We start from the raw sequence: 22,521 nt of genomic DNA on the forward strand, positions 1-22,521 counted from the left end.
AGTCCCCACAACTGTCTGCAGCAGCCCTGACTGAAATCCTACCCATTATCCCCAGAAAAATCATTTTTTTTTAAGTATAGGTTATGAAAAACGTGATTTTAGATATAATTCACATAAAAGTGCACATGTTATCTGAGTGACACATAACTGGTAAACAGATATACGTCTGCTTTCTTAAAAACATGACAGTTGCATACAGAGCAGGCCACAGTATTGTTTTTAAAAATGAATTTATTAAAATGCTCATAATTATAAAAAGAATATTAAAATGCACAGAAATTTGCAAAATATTACAAACTTTACATCTTATGCCACAGTGTATGAAAAGCATCATGAATATTTCAGTTTTACTTAAGCTGTTCATACGTTTTAACATCTTAAAATATAACATGGACACAAGAAAATGGTACAAGAAGTGTTTCAATAAAGAGCACATCCTGCTCTCCTATTGTGAATTAATGTTTTCTGAAATTCAAGATGCACATGCAATTATAAGGGAAGACTTTCAGTGATAAACAGTTTGCAAGATGTTTAGTTTTCAAACAAAAACAAAAGCTTTCCCACCCTATTGACATAACTAAAGTATCAGGGATATTTAGAGAAAAATCTCCTGAGTATTTTGGTCTAATGCTTTGATCTGTTAAAATTCACAGGCATCACAAAAGGATACAAAGTAAAATTTCTCTAGTGGTTAACACCGGGCAGGCCTAGGGCCAGACTTTCCCTTCATGGGTCCACTGCCACACCCATCCATTTTGCCAGGGGGCTGCCTCTGCTTGCATTTACAGATCCAGCCCACAAGTGCCTGCAGACACAGCCCCACATGTTCATCACCCACAAGTCAGCACTAGACTTGCATGAACAATGTCGGTGTCACAGACGACCCAGGTCTCCACTACAACCTGGCCACCTGGGGAGGATTGGCAGTGTCACACATCACATTTGCTGCCTTTAAAAACGTAGAGGTTTTCTTCCCTCCTGTCCACAGAAGCACATTTTGAACTATGAAGACGATTTATGAAAACAGAAACGTACAATTCAAGTTCTATTTTATATACAAGGAGTTAAGGCAAAAACATTTCCTTTTTTATAGTTCCACGAACAGTGAGTCAGTGCCAAATCCAACACTAGCAGACAGTCCTACACTTCAGAGAAGAGAAGAGGTAATATGAGAGGAAGAGGCACCACTTTCAGGAGCAGGGTCCCAGGTGAGTGGGGGAAGGGACGAGAATGCTTCCCCACTGGGAAGAAATGCATTTCTCAATCCCTCTGTGACCAGACCTCACGAGGCCTGTCATGAGCACTCTGATCACACATACCCTTAACATCACCAAGAAAGTTAGTGAAATGATCCTGATCCACTGGGACAATTCAAAAGGCCATAATACTGTTTCACTGAATCCTACATTAACACTTTCCCCCCACCCTGGTTTGTTAACGTTCATGGCAGGCATGCAGAACTATGACCTGGAGTGAAGCTGCTATTTTATAGCAAGCCTGCCAATTTGCTCACTGAGAAGTGTTTCCTTTTGCTTCGCTGCTGGGATTCTGAGTGCCTCGGCTCCTGTGGCACCTGGTCATTGAGCAGCATCTTAATGGGTGGTGAGTGGCCCATTTAGAGAGAGTGAGGTGCCAGACACTCTCTCCTGCCCCCAGCCCTGCCCCGTCATCAGTCACAGGTGAGAGGTACAGACCCTGTATCTTCTCTAGAGCCTATCAATCCAGCGGGCTGGGCATCCAAAAGGCAGTAAAGTGCAGTAAAGAATGCTGAACTGAATAAATCGAGGGCAAGACGTGCACGGTGGGACAGGACTTCAGCAGGAAGTGACCTCCAGCTTGACAGCAGGGTTTGTGACCAAACCAATTTTTTTTTTTTTTTTTTTTTGACCCTTAATTGCCTGATTGGCTTGAGAGGAGGCTGAAAATTCAAATCAAATCCAGTCTCTTTTCTTGTTTGGGAATAATCTGGGTATCCTCCTGTTTCTCCATCTCCCTCCCTAAAAACACTCCCCTGGTGCACACATGCAATTACAAACACGTTACTGGGCAGAAAGTAAGAGAAGGGAGGATGTACTGAGCGACCTTCACTATGGCAGATGCTTTGGTAGGCTGATCACTAGGATGTGCAGAACCCCTCTTAGGAACACAGTGTGGTCACACTGAGGAGACCTGCTGTTCCCTTGACGTTCGCATCATTGTATTGTTACAGTGGCTGTGAGCCAATCACAAGGATCCTTGCATACTGTACTTCCTAGATCTAATAGATAAAGGGCAACTGGTGGGAACTCGATAGGCTCATCTTTTCCAAACCATTATGTTGATAAACACGTAATTTTAATCACTTGATTTCATTTTTTTCAAGATATGACATATCTTTAGAAGATGTAAATTATCCTGATCAATAGCACACATATGCTCAGAAATGCTATCTTCCTTTCAATCCATTAAGAGTATTTCTCCAAGATGGAAAGACAGGCCAAGATGAAGACTGAAACTATTTCCTCTTATTACCTGAGGTTTCCTTTTCTATAGGAACGTGATAATACACTTAAATATTGTAAGGTCTTGGGTCTATCTGCACCATAATATAGCATTCAAACTGAATTCTGTTAGATATTTTTAATCACACAACAAACTAGCATGTCTAGCCTTTAATGATGGTATTGTAATGGAAGGATAACTCTGGAACAGGTCTAGCAAAAGTGAAGAAATAAAACAGTGCCTAAAAATTAAAAAGAAGATCATGTGCTTGAGAACAGAAAGGAATGAAAATAATCAAATGAGGAAAAAAATCCACTCTGCTTTGGTAGATGTTGTTTCTTTAAGCACATGAAGAGAATACCTGTGTGTGATTAAAATTCCAACTTATCCAAAAAAGTAACATTCTTGGTCTTCCTGGTGATTAGTTTTATGCCCTTCTTCAACTCAATTTTACATTTTCCAGTTCCTGCATCACTAACTGAAACTGAAAAATAATCTGCATGAAAATGGTGATAGTTAAGACTCATATTTGCCAAAGTGATTTAACTTAAACATTCTCATTAGTGATTCATAATAAATTTTGACAGAGCTAAATTCTTTAAAGTGCTTCTCAGAACATAAAGCTCTTAATCGGATTTTGGTCGTAAATTATTATCTACTACTGCTCCTATCATCTTCTCAGCTATGACTCCTATGTTTTTGGTCATGTCTTTGAGGTGATTCTCATGAAGAAGCTTCTGGGTTAGGTATCTTTCTCTCTTGATCTTGCTCTTCGTGCTTTTCGATACATCTGGAATTACATATGAAATGAAAAACTTCACAGAATAGATGATATGCTGAGGGAGAGAAAAAAAAAATGTCAGTCACAAAGAGATGGAGGGGAACACAGTTTCTTCCATTTATTTTTGCCGGTCATTACAGCAGTCTATAGGACAGGGCGGCAGGTGTTTAAGCTCGACCTCCATGGCGTGGTTCTCCCATGGATCTACATTTCGTTACTTCAAAAATTTCAACCATACTATTTGCTATGTAGAGAAGAATATATCTCCCTAACATCTAGAACATTCACCATGGCACTGATGATGTTATGACATTTTTATGTGTGTTCCTTTCCTGTCTTATTCCCAGGCCTCATCCCCAAAGGGAAACACTAACCTATCTGTCTGAGTATATGTAGATCATTTTCATTTATTTTTGAATAGTTTAACAAAGTATGTATATATCCCCAAAAGAATATCTTGTTTAGTTTTTCTTACTCTAAGCCTTATAAAAACAGTACGATACTGTATGGTACAGTCTTTTGAAAATTGCTTTTTTCCATTCAAAGTTAATTTTTAAGATTCATCAATGTTACTATGTACAACTGTAGTCCATTTTCACTTCTTTATAATATTCCACTGTGCGAACATACTTTATTTGTTCCCCCATCAAAAAGTATTGGGTTAGTTCCTAGGTTTTGGATTAGAAACAATGATGTTGGGAACGTTCATACAATTGGATTCTGGAGAATACCTGTGAGAGTTTCTCAAGAGTGGCACCTGGGGTGCACCTGAACTGCTGAGACCCTATGTTACATGAATGTTCGATTTTACAAGATGGTACCAAATATTTCCAAAACAGCTGGCACCACCACCAGCAGTGTGTGATGATTTTGGTCACTCTTCATTGTTGTCTGCACTTATTATCATCACTTGTTTTTTTTAAAATGAACATGATGAGTATGAAATGGACTTTATTTCACTTTGGGCTTTCCTCACATTTCCCTGATGACTAATGAGCTTGAAAACCTTTTTATTTATGCACTATTCAAAAATCCTAACCTAACAAGAGGATAGAGATAACACAGAATAAACATAATTAAGAACAAATAAATTACACATAGCATTAAAATGTGTAAGAACTATGGGGGAAACAAGTGATATAAGCTAAGTAAAGCAGAGTAACTGTTATTAACAGTGTCATGGTGGGAGATAAAATTTATATAGATTTTATGTAGATCAGTTTAGACATGCCTCACTGAGCAAAGACTTTCAGGAAGTAAGGAAGTTAAACATGAGGAGAAAGGACATTTTAGGTAGAGGGAACACCTAGCAGAGTCCACATGGGGGAGGCCTACTGGGTGTATTCTAGGAAGGCTGAGCGAGTAATATCAGGGAGGTAATAGAGCGTGGCTAGATTTTGCTGGACTTTGAATTTCATTATAAGGACTTTGGCTTTTACTTGGAGTGAGCCGTGAAGACAATAGGGAGTCCAATTAGTAGACTGCTGCCCAATTTGGGCAAGAAATGACGGTGGCTCCAATTTGGGGGCAGCTGCAAAGCTGGTAAGAAGTGGTCAGACTTGTGATATATTTTCAAAGCAAAAGCTAACAGGATTGGATGTGGAATAAAAAAGAGAGAAAACAAGGGGGCCTTCAAGAATTCTGGCCTGAGCAACTGTTCAGATGAACTGCCATAATTGAGAGGGGCGGGGAAACTGTGGACAGAACAGATTCAGGGCAGGGTAGGGAGGAGAATATTAAGAGTGGATTTAAGAAAATATGGGAATCTAGGGCAGTAGATTTGAGGTATCTGTTAGATATCCATGCAGAAAGGTCAAGTATGCAGTTGGATTGATGGGTTGAGCTCAGGAGAGAGGTTTTCTGGGGATATCCATTAATGAGTCACAGGCATACAGATAGCACTTAAAGTCTCCAGACTGCATGAAATCACCAAGGCTTTGAGTAGAGAGAAAAGACAACCAAGGAATGAGCTCCAGGATCATTAAGAAGAAAAGGAAGGGCTGGCAAAGAAGCTAAATATGGGACTGCCTAGTGAGATAGGAGGAAAGGCAAAATATGTGTGTTCCTGGGAGCCAAGTGAGGAAGAGTTTCAAAGAGGAGTGATCAGTTGTGTCAATGTTTCTTTAAGTTAGGTGGTGTGAAAAATGGAGAATATTTTTAATTTCCCCTTTGTCATTGTTAATCTTTGATAATTAGTTCATATTCGCTTATCCCAATCTGGGAAAAAAACTGAGGTCTAAATCAAGGATACTTTTCTTCAGAGAAGATGTGCACTCCCATCTGCTCTGAGACAAATCTAGCCTTTTGTGGGGTCCCTGGCTGAATCTAAGGATCTTAAATTCAGCTCTTCTGCCTCACTCTGACTCAAGGCTTGGTCTCTTTGAACCTTTAGTTGGAGGCCTAATAACAGAACTTGTTCTCAGAGCACTCCTGAACTTCAGGGGTGCTCACTCTCTATCTTAAGCCATTATCTTTTTTTCCTCTTTTTATATTCTCTTTCCTTCTAGTAAGCTTAAAACTGCAAAGGAAGTTATGTTTCTAGCTGGTTCTAAATGTTTCATAGTGATATGGCCCCTCACAGTATCCAGTCCATCATGATATCAAATGGAGCAGTCTAAACACTGGCAGCTACATATTTGAGTATAAACTAGTAACTCTTGTCAACATATCAGATACTGTACTCGTGATACAGTGAACTAATGATGGACTACTTTTCTCAGTTAATTTTTGATAACTATAAAAAAATACTAGAAAAATTATCTAAGCCAAGTAGTCTGTCCCCAAACCAAATACCTCCTGTTTCAGCCTGCTTAGCTGCTAAGAACCACCAAGTGTTTAGTTCTAGTAAGTGAGATGCAGGTGAAGGTCTGCTCCAGGGCTTTTGGCAAAACTTTTTCCTTCCTAACATAGGAACAGGTATGGCTAGCATCGCCCTTTTTCCTTCTTCCTGCCTAGAACATAAATGTGTTATCTAGAGTTGTGGTAGTCATATTACAACCATAGAGTGACATGTAATGAAAGTAAACCTACAGAAGACAGATACATTCCTTACACCAGGGATTTGGAATTTGTCCAGGAGTACTCACCTGCTTCCAGTGAAATCTGTTACATGGGAAAAATCAACTCTTACTTGTTTAAGCCACTGTAGATGGGTTTTTTGTTTCTTGCAGTTAAATGTAATCCTAACTGACCATACCAATCAAGTCACTTTTGAACCTTTAGAATTTAGTAGTAGTTATTCGCTCAGTGTAAGAAGTAAAGGTGGCTAGATCAATTTCAAATTGATAGCTGCCTTAGTATTTTTCAGAGCTGGTAAATTTCAGCAATGTAAAAAACTATTATAAGAAGGTATAGTGTGAAAATGCAATACAAATAAACTATTACAGCAATAAAAGTTTCTCCAGGAAGATAAGATATCTTATTTATCTTGAATAAACCTCTTCATAGTCTAATATGGAGACCAGTTCCCCAAATAAAAAGGCCTTCAATTAATACTGAACTGAAAGAAATTGAATCTAAGCCCACATGCTTTTAACTTTACAGCAGATAACCAACTTCATTTAATTACTGAGAGGATTATGGGTATTCTCAGGTCAAATTTAAATGTTATAGAAATAATTATTAGCAAGAGGTCAGACATATTGTGTATTTTAAGTCAGAAATGGCAACACTTAAAAGTTAATAAATGGTTTGCAAATACACCGCCTTATAAACTATTTCAAAGTGAACTTTCCTTACCTCCATGACAATGATAAAAGCCAGCTTGGCTGCAATCACATGCCAATAATAGATGTTGTGTTTATACTCTTGTTCGTGTCCAGGAGGGTACCGGAAATCACGATACCTGGAAAAAAGATGGAGGCATTTCAGGAGATCATGCTTTCTAATCAAATGTAAACAAGGGCCCAATAAAAAGGTCATACTTAATGCAACACTCTTTTAAATTGGTCATCTCATAAATTTTCTCCAAGGGTTTCTGGGTTTGTTTGTTTTTTTTTTTGGCCATGCCATGTGGGGTCTCAGTTCCCTGGCCAGAGACTGAACCTGGGACCACGGCAATGAAAGCCCAGAATCATGACCATCAGGCTACCAGGGAATGCCCAGATTTTCTCCGAGAGTTTAATTTGATGACAAAACCCTGAAATAACTACTTCAGTAATACTTCATTTAACTTACAAGATGGTAATGATGGTTTCCATCTTTGTAAAAAAAGAACAAAACCATCAAATTTTATCCCTGCTTCCTCAAAAGAGTGCAACTAAAACAAATTACCATATTTTCAGAAACATGCTACAGAGAATATTACCTATTTTTTATAGTTTTCTTACCTAATTTCCTTGTTGTCAGACATCATATGCTATTGCTTGAGTGTATTCCCTTTGGCAGCAAATCTCTAACTTACCACCTGTAACCTATTTGACCTGGAAGTTCAATTACTCTTTAGAATTATGTTAAGTAAGAGTAAGCAGATGCAGTGTGTGATTCTGAAGAGGCTTTGCTATTTGTAATCTAGAAACATTTATTTGGGGCTTATTTATGGCTTTTTCAATGGGGCTTATTTTATGGTGGTGGTGTTGAGAATGTGAATAGGAGACAGCTTTGAGGAGTTTAAGGTCTTTTTAGGCTTTAGACTTTGACTGAAAAAAAAAAAACAAAACAACTCTACGATACCATGCAGTCAACAAACTTATCAGTCAGTAACTTGGTTGATGTCCACTGTCCACAGTTGATCTTATCAGCCCTTAAAATCAATGCAGAGAGCTTTGGAATACTTTTAGAGAACACTGCTAGGCTGGACTGAGGTATCGACCGTTCTTGTCTCCGCATTGCTTTGTTAAGTGATGGTACTAGTCTGTAATCATTTAGTACCGTCAGGTTGTGGTTGAATAAAATATGAGTTGAAACAACTGAATTATCTTGCTTTCTGGACCTCTCAGGGTTTCTTCATTTCTAAGACGTAAGACTTTCCCCCTGAATAAGTCTTTCTGTAATCATTTGAAGCTCTCATTTTAACATCTTGCCACATAGGGGCTTCCCTGGTGGTGCAGTGGTTAAGAATCCGCCTGCCAATGCAGGAGACACGGGTTCAATCCCTGGTCCAGAAAGATCCCATATGCCATGGAGCAACTAAGTCCCTGCATCACAACTTCTGAGATGGTGCTCCGCAATAAGACAAGCCACAACGAGAAGCCTACACACCACTACAAAGAGTAGCCGCCACTCGCCGCAACTAGAGAAAGGCCAGCAGCAGTAATGACGATCCAGCACGGCCAGAAATAAACAAATAAATCTTTTAAAAAGTTACAGGAATACTTTACAATTTGTAAAACATAAAATACAATCCTGCCTTACGGTTTGGCTTGAAAGTTCTAATCTTAGTCTATAGTAACTTCTATATTTTATACTTTTTAAAGTCTGATTGAAAAGAAGGCTAAGAAGAAAAATATTTAGCAACTTTATTTAAATAATACCAAATAGAATGATACTACAATGAAAGTCCTTTAAAGAAGAAGTGTATTTGTAAACACTTATAAGTAGAACTTGCCTGCACGTGTAATATTTAGACCCAGCGTACGGACTTTCCTTGACTCTGCTTTTAAAGTCGGCAGTATTGAAGATGGAGAGACTTATGTTGATGTATCCTTCCATCGTGTAGCTTGGGTGGTCCCCATAGGGCGGGATGGAGAAGGACCAGTAATATACCAGGCGGGGGATCATGTCTGATGTGAATGCAATGATCATGGCCTATGTTGGAAGAAAATGGTAGAGAGGGTATTAATTTAGAGCATTTATAGCTAGGGTTAAAAGACATGCCAAAATTACATTTTCATCAGTTGAGTTTTTTAAATTAAAGATTCAGAATTATCAAATGGATATAAGTAGTGAATGTCCTAAACCTTTTGAGCAGCTGCTTTAAAGTAGTTTGTTTGCTTTTGGTCTTTGAAGGGAATGTCCAGCAGTTCACCTGCAGTTCAAAAGCAAAGCCCTGATAGTTGCCTATTATGTATCTTAAGCACAGTAAGAATAACTGTAGACTAGGGTATTGTGGATAACTCGAGAGCCACTTGCATATGTTACATGTAACTTATATTTTTAAAAATTAGAGTATGATAAAATTCAATTAACCCTGGAGCACTACTTGATAAAATTTAATGTTTATGACTTAGAAGGCCCTTTTGCATGTGAAATAACAAGATCAGTATTGTGAAAATAAGCTGGCTTTATATGACTCCTTTGTAGATAAATAATTGATAAAAATTGCTTTTTTAATCACTTGTCTCTTAAAAATAGAATACTAACTGATAACAAATATTTTCCTTCAAATTTATACTTTTTCCCTATAGTATCTTGACTTGTTGAGATAACTCAACCCCACAGTCTGATTTAAACTTTCAGTATATACTTATGTCTGTTGCTTCATTAAAGAGCAAGAATTCTTTACTATTCAATAAAATATAGTAGCAAGAAACTGTGTTGGGATTGTCCTATTCACATAATCAAGCAATGGTATCTATTTTGTTAGACTTAGTATCTAAGCCTTTCAACTTTCAAAAGGCTAAATGGATAAAGTCAGAAAGATTATAGTTATCAGAAAACTTTAAGAGAGTTTAGTGTGTTTCCAGATTAAAGGAATAAATATGGATCAGTCTTAAATCTGAATCTGTGTCAGGCAGACATTCATTAGGATCTAAAGCTATTATTAATTACATGAATTCTCTCCAGAGTTCAAGTTTGGGCTTTAAACTCTACAACATGTAAAACCGGTGTCACGGAAGGACAGAGTCATGAATATACTTCAATCCAAATTCTATGTGAATAAACAAAGCTAAATGTTTCAGTCATTTCTGAAGCAGAAGAACAGACATGTTTTGCACAACATGATTTTAACAGTATTCATCTGAACATATGGTTTAGACACAGTGAGACCACAAGCCAACAAACAAGATCTCATGCAAAGCAAGAAAAACAACTGAGGGGCTTTTCTACTGCAAAATTTCCCCTCCCAGAACCAGCTTTGTCATTTCCTCTGGTGTAAAGTTTCTCTCGGTGTGTATTCTTGCCTGTCAGGGGTGGTGGTGGTGGTGTAAGGTGAGACTATTTAACTTCTCCCAGATTTCAATAGATTAAAATTTCCTGTTATCATTTAACTCAATTAGAGCTTTTTACAGAATCACCTGCAGATGTGCTTCAAGAAGCTATACAAATTCCAACAAGGAAGATAATTCTATTGTCTTCTGACAAGATACTTTTTCCTCCTGAATTAAGCTGCTCTGAGCCACAGTGCAAGAGCACAAATAAATGCAGTGTGCTTCATTTCCCATGCTGTTCCAAACACAATTTTCCATTTATATAAAAATAAATTTAAATTGGTCTTCAATAGCAGATGCTCTGGCATGACACAACAATGTAATTCAGCTTATTTATTGAACCAGCAGCCTTTAAATGAATGATTTTATACCAAACTCTGGCCTGATGCCCTTTCAAATCCTGAGGAGCTGTTCTCTTCTTCCTTCTTCCTAAAAGTTCCCCTATGATGGAAAGCTAGCCATTACTGAGCATGTGAGGTTGGGAAGGCACAAATTAGGCATGTGAGGGGATAACATACATGTTTAATTCTTATAGAATTATATGCAAGAGGACCTGCATCTTGGAATCTCTAACATCTTAATATGGGGAAAAGGACTGTCCATAGTGTAATTGGGCTTCCCTGGTAGCTCAGATGGTTGAGAATCTGCCTGCAATGTGGGAGACCTGAGTTCGATCCCTGGGTTGGGAAGATCCCCTGGAGAAGGGAATGGCAAGCCATTCCAGTATTCTTGCCTGGAGAATTCCATGGGCAGAGGAGCCTAGTGGGCTACAGTCCATGGGGTCACAAAGAGTTGGACACGACTGACCAACTAACACTTATGTCACTATAGTTTAATTGATAATTGAATAAGCAATTTTTCTAGTGTATGATAAGCCAGCACCTGAATTATAAGAACAAACAACTGCCGGACGAGACCCAGTAGCACTGATCAGTGGGTACATGTGTCCTGTGTGCACACACACGGCAGGTAGAGCAGCCTTGAAGACACGGCCAATATTCCATCTGCATTAATGGTGAGGAGCCACGCTGGGGCAATGAGGAAAAGGTGCCTCATGGAATTAAGACAGGACGCTTGAGTAATGGGGAGTAGGAGTCAGTTGAATTTTCTGGTTAGCTGAAGGTCAAATAAAAACCTTTTAGTTCCAAACCCTGTTGCTAAAAATTTCCTTAAAGCACGTAACTCCACGTTCCAGCCTGGCTTCATGTCATATAGTATATTGAACATGACAGATTCATACTTTTATGACCGTGGAGCTTGAAAGGCCTCACTGTCGTATTTCTGAACATCAGCCTATGTTTTGCAGAGCAGTGGATGCTGAAGGTGGGGGCTCTTTGGGTGAATGGAAATGGATATAACCTCACAGTTGTTTTCATGTGTGTGATTTACCAACTTTCTCCAAAAAGGAGAGACAGCAGGCGATCCAAATAAACTGAGGGTTCTTGGGGGGTGAACACTGGGTTCCAGATAACTTATTATGTAAAACTGTGACCATGGTCTAGACCTTGACATATTGTTAAATTCTTGTGCCTCTAGTTTTGACACCGGGCAAAGCTTACGGAGTTGCTATAAACAATGCTGTGTGATGAAGATGATAACAGAGTGCGTGCATGCACGAGTGCTAAATCACTTCAGTTGTGTCTGCCTCTTTGTGACCCTATGAACTGTAGCCCACTAGGCTCCTCTGTCCATGGGATTCTCCAGGCAAGAATATTGGAGAGGCTTGTCGTGCCCTCCTCCAGGAGTGATAACAGAATAGCCGCTAATATCCCCACAAGGACCAGGCTCTGTGCATGTCATGCACTGACTCACTGAATTCTCCATACACCCTTTGTGGTATATAATCGTCTGAAAATATGCGACAGGGAAATTATTCAATATACAAATGATAAAAGGAAGCTCGGCAGTGTTAAGGTCTGGGCGGACGCCCCTTAGCCGGGAGCCTGACCCACAGGCACTGCCAGACTCTTCTGTTTCTACAAGGGCTCGTGGGAAAAGGCAGGGGGACTCAAGGCAAGTGGGACTTGATGAAGAAGTTAAAACTGGAATATTATTTTGTTAACCTGGGAGTCCAATTGGCAGTGGAATAAGGGAGGAAATAGCTTTGAGTGTCTGGACGTTTCTGGGGAAGGAGATTCCCTGGTGGGCTGGCATGGGAACTGCTCTGCTTGACAGCTCCCTGCCGACCTGCAGGGCCAGCAGGGAAGCAGACAGACGGTGCAGACTGGGCCATAATCAGAAGAGACTGTAACAAGTGAGTTCTGTTCCCTCGTCACTCAGACACGTGCAGGACGTGAAGGTGCTTAGCTAATGACTAACACGGCAAAGACCAAGGGTGGGACGAGGAGGAGAGCTGGGACCTGCCCTAAATCCACCTCCTTGAGGAACCTCTGTCCCATGACAGAAGGAAGGTAAGGAATGATGGGGAATGCACAAAGTACATGCTTCTTCATCAAGCAGTTACTAGTTTAAATTGATAGTTTGGAATATACAGTAAAATATGGTGGAATGACTGTTCGTATTTTAGGGTCTAGAAACTCTAAATGGGTAGATTTCTATTTCCATTATAAAAGCACTCTTTGATAATTCCTTTTATAGTCATGTGAGGATTAAAAGAGTTAGTACTTACTGTTAATATTATTACCATGTTTCTATTGAATAAAACTAATAAATGAGCAACAGAAGCATAATAGTCACTATTCTTAGCAACTGCCTCTGTAAGAGGTCTTGTAAGTCACCAATAATAAACAAAATACATTAAAAAATAATAACAATTACAGTTACAGCAACTATGTTGTTTATGTGGGTGAAAGTATTAGCATCTTCCTCCCACATTATGAAATACCAAACACTGGATTCCTTAGGAAGCAACACTAATGCAGTTTTGGACTTTTCGAGGTCTTTACCCTGCGAGGCCTATTTACTCACATTGGTCACCACAGCCAGAATTGCTATTCCTTGCATGATGGGCTGCCATGCTCCGATGTCCCGGGCTTTTTCAGGCACCATGCGTCTATACTGGGTAGTCAGTTTCCACGCGTCCACTCTTATTTCCAATATATTGTTCACCAGAGCCAACAGAGGGGCCAGTGGAAAAGAGGCCACAAATAAGGTGACGAACCCAAACTGAATAACTGTCAATGGAACGGACACACATCATGGAGTGGTGGGTGGATGGAAGGACAACACACATTCCTTTCCTCTTCTAAAGAGAAAGGCAAACCGTGAACTAAATCCCAAAGAGAAAAGACATTCATGGTAATAACAATGTCCAACAGTGAAAGAATCAAAACAAAAGACAAATCAAAGTCTTTGGAAAGAAGTCTAAATATGTTTACTTCACAGATATACACAATAGGAATAACATATTTAAAAATCTTTAATCAACCACAATTACTTGCTGGCAATAAACTTGGGGCACTTTAAGTAAATTATTCATTCCCAGTGTAGAAATAATAGAATGTTGGGAGAGGATTTGTGATGTAGGATAAAAAAAAAAAAGAAAGAAAGAAAAGGAATATTGTGGAAATATCTAAAGTTAAAAAGAAATAAGAGATGTACCTTTGGGAGAATGTTTAGAGAATGTTGGAGGAAATATACGGAAAATAGGTAAATGAGCAAGCTCCCCTGAGTCTGTGAATGCAAGGGCAGCACATTCTGAGAATTTGTGGTACTACTACAAATCATGGAAACGTATGCAATAAGTGTTTTAATAAGTCAAAATATAATCCTTCAGGAGCTTTTATTTTGATATTGTGGCAGTGTGTGTGGTCACAGTAAGTTAAAATTATGCTGGTGGCTTAGAGGTTCTTTTATCTTTGTCTGGAATCTATGTGGCTTTGCTATAGATGGGAAGCAGAGACTTGCGGGGTGGGGGGTGGGGGGGCTGGACCACAGGGAGGGAGAAGTGAGCTGTGATAAGGCCAGGGATCTAACTGGCAGACCATAGGTATTTGTAACTGAGACAGTGGATGAGGGAAAAACTTACAGCCCCTTTAGGACTACTGCTCAGCCAAGGGGCAGGGACCACTCTGGCCAAGAAGGGCAAGACTGTGGAGGTCTAGCTGGGTAGGAGGAGCTGACATTTGCTTCTGATCTGAGAGGCCAGAATGGATTGCAGAAAAGCAGTAGGGGTTGGAAGGACTTGGCTGATCTACAGGCCAGAGCTGGTGACATCACAGAGCGTGGCACTGACAGTGATGTCAACATCCATGACTCACCTAACCCTAAAAGAACTCATCTGCCTCCAGGGGCCAGGCAAGTAACAGAAATGTGTGGTGTGGGTACAGTAACTGGCAAACTGGCAAGTGGATGTCCTAATGAAAGGTACCATATTGGAATGAGGGCCCCATGCTGCCAGGTCCCCTTAATACTCAAGAGAAGTCAGAAATCAGGACTTGATTAGCAATAAATCCAGTTAAAAATCCAAAGAAGAAAAGACATAGTTAATAATGACAACAAAGGCACAGACTACTTAGAAATAAATTAGTGAGAAATGTTAAGATGGTTATGATAACTGACTTAAAAATAGAGAACAAGTAATGATGGATGAATGGTAATGATACACCATACTCTTAATTGGGAAGATTCAAGTTTGGAGACATATTCCTTCTCCAAAAATAAAATTTAGAATTTGAATGCAAATTTAGTTAATAATTCCAAGTGGATTTAAGGAAGAAAAGCTGAAAGTCGAGGCTAAAGTTCTTCAAAAAAAAATGTATACAAGTATACAAGTAAAATAATGAGGAGGGATGTTTAAAGTAACAGTGTTAAAAAAAAAAAAATAAAGTAACAGTGTTAGGGATATTTCTGCAAAAGGATAAAATGGGACACCTCTAAGAGATATTAACGTATATTATAATGCTATGGCAATTGAAACAATTCAGAACTAGTGAATTAATAGACAGTATGAATTAAATAGAATAAATTTCAAGAACAGATGGAGATACTCAAGGGATTTCAGTATATTATAAAAATGATGTTTCAAATCAGCAGATTCAAGTATTGGAGTAATTAGCTAAACCATTAGAAGAGCTGGTATGGAGTCTTCACTTTTGATATCAAAAGAAATTCCAGATGGATTAAACATTTTTAATTAAAAAAAGAAAGCAGAAAAAACCAAGATGGTTTAATCTCTTCTGATATTCAAGTAAGAAGAACTTTCTAAACAACTTTTGAAACCAAGAACAACCAGGGCCTATCAACGTAGCAAGGCAAAAAACATCCATTGTAAAAACAAAAATAACCCTTGCCTGAAACTTGCTCATGATCCTGAATTGCTCTCTGATATGCTTCCTTTTTTATTTATAAGTCACGTTTCTTGAAGAAGTCCCTACATTAATTATTTCTCTGCCATTCAAAGTTCTACATCTTCTGCGGCCCTCCCCATGGCACTGAAACTCATCTTGCTCACTGTTAGTGGCTGCATGTGCCAAAGCCAACGTACATTTTCGGTCCTTGTTTATTTGATTACTAGGCAGTTCTCCCACCCCAAGCAGCTTTTGACATGGCAGATACTTTCTTCTCTGTGGAAAGTTTTTCTCTGTTGATTTTTGTTTACTTAAATAATTTTAAAAAACCAAGGTAGAAGTGTGTGTGTACATACATACACACACACACACACACACACACACACTTTACTTTTAACTGTTGGATAATTACTTTGCAATATTGTGATGGCTTTTTGCCATACATCAACATGCACTGGCCACAGGTATACATCTGCCCCCCCTTTTGTACCCCTCCTCCCACCATACTTATTTTTAAATACTGTCTAACTATAGTGCTTCTTATATTTTTCCCCATAGTCCTAGCAATTACGGGGACTTGAGCTCTTGTTTTTTTGCCTCCCTGTCCCTTTTCATTATGCTCCTTTCAGTCAATGTTCATATCCCTCTCAAGTAAGGTTATAGATGTCTCTTTGTTCACATATGTCTCCACCAATTTTCTCCCAACTGTTCTGCTGTTCGTCTCTTTGTGGATTTCTTTCGCCTGCTTTACCCTTTAAATGCCCCCTTTCCCTAGGGCCTCCTCATCCATTCTCTGCTTGGCAGGCCTGAATCATCCCCACGGCCTCAGCAATAGCTTCTCTGAGCTCCTGACTGGTGAATCCAACTTAATAATGGACCTCACCTCTCTGATGTCTCATAGACACCTCACGGTCAAAATATCCAACTCAGAACCATTTCCTCAAAACCAGCTCCTCTCCTTGTATTCCATCCAGGAGACTTGCATTCAGTCTCCTGGAAGTTATCTCAACAATTCTATTCCTCACCTGCCACACTAGTCATCTCTTTAACACCTATCAAATCTGTCTCCTTTACCTAAGACCATAGACTCCAATTAGGTGCTTTTGTCTGGTTACCTGGTGTGGACCCCTATATATTCTCTTCCCACCAAATATGGGCACCACCTAAAATATTATCTTTCGTTCTGCTGTCAGAATAATTGGATCTTCTTCAATATACACATTATGCAATCTTCTTGTTACGAATGTTCCAAGGTGTCCGTATTTCTTTAAGGATAAGTTCGGGTGTCCTGGCTAAGCACACCTGATATTTCTACCTGTGGATCCTTTGTTCTAGCCATACCTCGTTTACGTGCCGTTCTCTGAACTGGCCAAGCTGTTTCATGTCTTTGTACTTGTGACTGCATCCATCTCTCTGCATGAAATGTCCATTATCTCTATCACACTTTTGATAGCTACCTTCCAATCACCCTTCCAAAATCTAATTTAATTATCACCGGTTCTAGGAAGTCTGATCTGTGCTCACCTGCTTAGCAATCCACCAAGGACTCGCTATCCCTCGTGTGGCCCTGGGAGGCCAGACACCAAGTTTTACTTGGCTTGGTATCCCCAGCAACTGCTACAGTGTTTGGCACAGCAGTTGCTCAATGTTTGTGAGATGGATGGATGGATGGATGGATGAATAAGTGATTAACAGATGAGAGGCCTACAAATCCTTCCCAACTGTCCAGCTGCCATTTTGGAATGTTCATCCTGCAAAGATGAGGAAGCATCAGTGCAGGTGGTAGGCAGAAACAGCACAGAGATGGGGGAGTGGGGGGAAGACAGGCCTGGTCCTGGAGAGCGTAGAGGATGCTTGGGTGGGTATAGCACTGTAGAGGCAAAGAAAGGAGTAGGTACATGGAGATGCTGAAGAACCAGTGATATTAATTACAGTACATTAAATGGAGAAAATAATACAGGAAGGTAAGATCAAGCGAACATGCAAGGATGGAAGAGGCAGTCCCAGAGACGAACAGAGCCCACTTCATCACTTCCCTGCACTTCATTTATTGCACCTGCACACTGGGAAGGTACCACTAAGTAATCAAGAGACTGGTGTTCACGCTGTATAGTGTTCTAAGTACAAAACAGTACCCTATGGCTTTTAGATTTTAAATCTGACAGACAATTATTTCTCCTGCATCTGAGTTCTCAGAAGTCAGGACCACATGCTTAGGGAAGCAATTTTGGTTAACAACCCAGGATTCCTCTAATAACCTCAAAGGATGGTGGGGAATTCACTGCCAAAAGAAAAGAATTTCACTCAAAAAAACACAGGCCATACAGAAACTGGTGGGGGCTGCTGGGGCAATGCTACTATTCACTCAATTAGCAGTCGTATTTGTGTGTGTTGAACTCCAAACTCAAGTCACTTAAATGAATATTCATGAAGGTCCAGGTAGCAGTGCTCCAAGCTGAGGACTGGAAGGTGCAGAGGTCTGCGTGCTACTTCCAACAGGCTCAGTCCAGTTCGGGAGAGACGCATGCACACAGCCACATATCATCAGGACACGAGTCAAGTGCTACTGATGCCCAGAGAAGAGTGGGAATCTGTGCGGGAAGTTGAGGGCTCCTGCTGAGGCTCGGTAGGGATCCTTTCAGGTAGAAAAGAAGGGAAAAGTTCTTCCAGGCAGAGGGAAGTTCTAGTTCCCTTCATGGGGACCAGAGCTGGTAGCTGGTCGTGAGTCCTAGCCAAGCAAGAGGGGGCACCTACAGGACTGTCTGTCAGAAGACGGTCCCCTTCAGCAGCTAAGACGCATAATTAAAAAGGTAGATGGTGCTACCATTAATGAGTAAACTGTGGGGATGAGCTCATCACCACAGGCGCTCTAAGTTAACTTTAGAGCAACAAAAATCATTCAAGAGGCATTTGGAAATTCTATCTCCCATAAACCCCAAGAACGAAACATAGATTTCAGTCTTCTTTTGAATACAGAATAACAGACTGTCTATGCCTGGAAACTGATTTAATTTTCTAATTCATTAGGAATTATGTGAATAATAGGAAACCAATTTAATAAATCTAAAAAAAATTGGGGGAGGGATATATTAGATGTTTGAGATTAGCAGATAAAAACTACTATATATAAAATAGATAAATGACAAAGTCCTGCTGTATAGCACAGGGAACTATATTCAATATCCTGTAATAAATCATAATGGGAAGAAAAAAATTGAAAAATCTCTCTATAACCATTGTTATTTCATCCTGTCTTATGCAGGAGGGTGAGGCTGAATTATCTTTATTATTATCTTTTAATATAGTTTCCTGCATGAAAACAGCAAGACCTTGTTGTTTATTTTATATAAAGTAGTTCAGTTCAGTTCAGTTGCTCAGTCGTGTCCGACTCTTTGCGACCCCATGAATCGCAGCACACCAGGCCTCCCTCTCCATCACCAACTCCCGGAGTTTACTCAAACCCACGTCCATCGAGTCGGTGATGCTATCCAGCCATCTCATCCTCTGTCGTCCCCTTGTCCTCCTGCCCCCAATCCCTCCCAGCATCAGGGTCTTTTCCAAGGAGTCAACTCTTCGCATGAGGTGGTCAAAGTATTGGAGTTTCAGCTTCAGCATCAGTGCCTTCAATGAACACTCAGGACTGATCTCCTTTAGGATGGACTGGCTGGATTTCCTTGCAGACCAAGGGACTCTCAAGAGTCTTCTCCAATACCACAATTCAAAAGCATCTATTCTTTGGCGCTCAGCTTTCTTCACAGTCCAACTGTCACATCCATACATGACCACTAGAAAAACCATAGCCTTGACCAGACGGACCTTTGTTGGCAAAGTAATGTCCCTGCTTTTTAATATGCTATCTAGGTTGGTCATAACTTTGCTTCCAAGGAGTAAGCGTCTTTTAATTTCATGGCTGCAATTATCATCTGCAGTGATTCTGGAGCCCCCCAAAATAAAGTGACACTGTTTCCACTGTTTCCCCATCTATTTCCCATGAAGTGATGGGACCAGATGCCATGATCTTAGTTTTCTGAATGTTAAGCTTTAAGCCAACTTTTTCACTCTCCTCTTTCACTTTCATCAAGAGGCTTTTTATTTCCTGTTCACTTTCTGCTATAAGGGTGGTGTTATCTGCATATACGAGGTTATTGATATTTCTCCCGGCAATGCTGATTCCACCTTGTGCTTCTTCCAGCCCAGCGTTTCTTGTATCTGTTAATCCAAACTTCTAATTTATCCCTCTCCCTTTCCTCCTCTGGTAACCATAAGCTTGTTTTCTATGTCTGCTAGTCTGTTTTTGTTTTGTAAATAAGTTCACTGTATCATCTTTTTAGATTTCACAGATAAGTGATATATGATATTTGCCTTTCTCTGACTTACTTCACTTGGTATGATAATCTCTAGGTCCATCCATGAGAGGCTGAGTTATTTAGCTGGTAATTATTTTAATGAGACTATGAAATTCTAAAAGTCCTATCAATTTCTCCCCAAAGCATGACCATATAACTTTTGCTTCCTATACCATTTATTTGACTACAGAAAAATAATTTTTTTCCAAGTTTTCTTTGTGTTAAAATAACAAATGGTATTCTGCCCCATAATATTGTTGTTATTAATGCTGATAATGGCTCCAGTAAGAAATAGTTACAATTATGACTCATTTTGGAATACAGATAATTGTCTTGTAGTCCTTTTGAAAATAAACAGAATAAAGATAGCTTCTACATTATGGACTGCAGCTACACCCTTAAGTGAACCTGGTCATGAAAAATAACAAAAGCAGACATGAAATTCAAATCAGACTTCTTGCTGCAAAGCACTGTTGACTGAAGAAACTACAAGAGGAACCATTCAGAAGCAGATGCATTTCCACATATAATGTATATTTTTAAAAGCAATTATTTTATATATAGAATGTGACTTAATAAAAACCTCCCTCTATCTGCAGACTTATAAAGGAACCACAAAAGGGTGTCTCTGCAAACACACAAACCTGCATGCATAAATGCAAAACCTGTCAAAATCCTTTCCTGTTTTCCTAAGCTTAAAAAACTGTAATTCAATGCAATGGTGAGCTGAAAGGGCACAGACACAAAACATGTCCATTGTTAGCCTTCTATTAGATAAAAGTGTGTCATGCATAATAGAAAAGATGGTGTTTCCAATGGAAATCTATTTTGAGATGCATTCATTTAAAGGCAACCGACAGCTCAAAATCAAGTTCAAGTGAAGAGAAAGACAGCCCAAGCAAATACTACAGAAATGGACAAAGACATCCAAGAAGGAGGGAGCCTGTACTAAATCTTAATTCCAGACCAGCAAAACAGTTTCAAATTCAAGCCAGTGATTTGCCATGAGGTCACTCAAGGAATTAGGCAGAAACCACCAACCAGAAGCAACAGATACAATGTCAAAGGCAAGTGTGAGATGTGGAGGGTACTGGGGGGACCCTGTGACCCTTGTTCCCATGGACTTCTTGCACAGGCTTGCTCACATGAGTCTGTTCAGAAGAAATCGGCCAACAGCTGTGCTGCATGGACTCCAGCCAGGGCTGAGTCACGTCTAATAATAGCTCTGAGTTCATCCTTAGACAACATGGTAAGAATCCTCTGAGAATTAATGGTGAAGATGTACCTCAATGAATATTCCATTTCACTGCTGTGTAATAAATTTTCAGCTTTGTGTAACACAAATATTGACAAAGATACACACAGTCACCATATTTGAAAGCCTGATTGTATAATTTTATCTAGTAGAGAAAAATGGACTCCATTTCAATAGGCTAGAGAATAATTTGGCTCTATAATTGATGCTTTGGGGATCCAAAGCATGTTCCAATATATTTCATGCAACCCAAAATTTCACTAGTGACTTACTCATTTCAAGATATTCATAAAATAATCCCAGCTTGCCCATGGGCTGCAGATGGTAGTCTTGTTCCCATCGTGGGGTTATCTTTTCTGCTCCTGAAACGGTGTTACATCGTCCAAACACGTTCATGACCCAGCTGCCAAAAAGATCAAATTATCAGTCAGAATACTATCAGACCAAGAGCATAAAAGTATTACTGATATTTTGAGCTGAACACATCATCTTTCCAAGAATTCAATTTCTTGTTTTCATGCTAAATTTATTTTTATTTCTGCCTCTCTATCCCAAAATATTTTGAAAAATAATATTGACTACATACCTGGTTTTATCACAACTATAACTATGATTTGTTCTCATACCTCCTATTCATGTGGGCATTTTGGTTTTTTAAAAATACTTTTCCTCATTTAATTAACTTTAGCTGCCCCACCCCCACCCCCACCATTTTCCTGCTCTTATCCAAAGTGATCTTTCCAGCCTGAAAATTGCCAGAGAAAATAAACAAAGCATAGAGGCCAGTGTGTATGTGTGCTCAGTCACTTCCAACTCTGGGCCTGACAAGAGTACTGGAGTGGGTTGCTGTGTCCTCCTCCAGGGGATCTTCCTGATCCAGGGATCAAACCTGCGTCTCTTGTGTAGCAGGAGGATTATTACCTGCTAAGCCATCCGGGAAGTCTGGAGGCCCATGTGGTCCGGGGCAAAGAGAAAAGTAAGTCTGTTGACTGTGGGGGTTGGAGCCTAAGAGACCACAGTGAGGATTTGGGCATTCTTTTACATTGAAGGAAGCGGGGAATCATTGAGGGCAACTGTGCAGAAAACTGACATACTTTGACTTTGGATAGTAAGATCCAAGGCCCTATTTTCAGCTGAACAAATTAAAGACCAAAGCTGTGACATGTTTCCTCCAAGTCAGAGCAGAGCTCGGAGGAGTCCTGGCCTCCATGGTGGCCCAGGGCTCTGCCCCCGGTGCTGGAAGCTGCCCCGCAGAGCAGTTCTTGCCTCCTCTGGGTTATGTGTTTTTCTTTCTCAGAAGATTCTGGGCCAGCTGAATGCC

At 39.8% G+C, this 22,521-nt stretch overlaps 1 protein-coding gene across 2 annotated transcripts in view; it reads right to left on the reverse strand.

The window, feature by feature from the left end:
* Positions 1 to 213: 213 nt before the first annotated feature.
* Positions 214 to 22,521, reverse strand: part of ANO6 (anoctamin 6) — a 230,399-nt gene continuing 208,091 nt past the window's right edge. For both annotated transcript variants that reach the window (XM_065934572.1, XM_065934571.1), the window contains 5 exons: positions 21,473 to 21,603; positions 13,279 to 13,484; positions 8,808 to 9,007; positions 7,001 to 7,106; positions 214 to 3,317 (listed from right to left, as the gene is read on the reverse strand). In XM_065934572.1, coding sequence (XP_065790644.1) covers positions 3,108 to 3,317; positions 7,001 to 7,106; positions 8,808 to 9,007; positions 13,279 to 13,484; positions 21,473 to 21,603 — 853 coding nt within the window. In that variant the 3' untranslated portion in view covers positions 214 to 3,107. The remainder of the gene's footprint in view (positions 3,318 to 7,000; positions 7,107 to 8,807; positions 9,008 to 13,278; positions 13,485 to 21,472; positions 21,604 to 22,521) is intronic.

This window comes from Muntiacus reevesi, chromosome 4, assembly GCF_963930625.1.
Source record: "Muntiacus reevesi chromosome 4, mMunRee1.1, whole genome shotgun sequence".
Taxonomy (NCBI): Eukaryota; Metazoa; Chordata; class Mammalia; order Artiodactyla; family Cervidae; genus Muntiacus; species Muntiacus reevesi.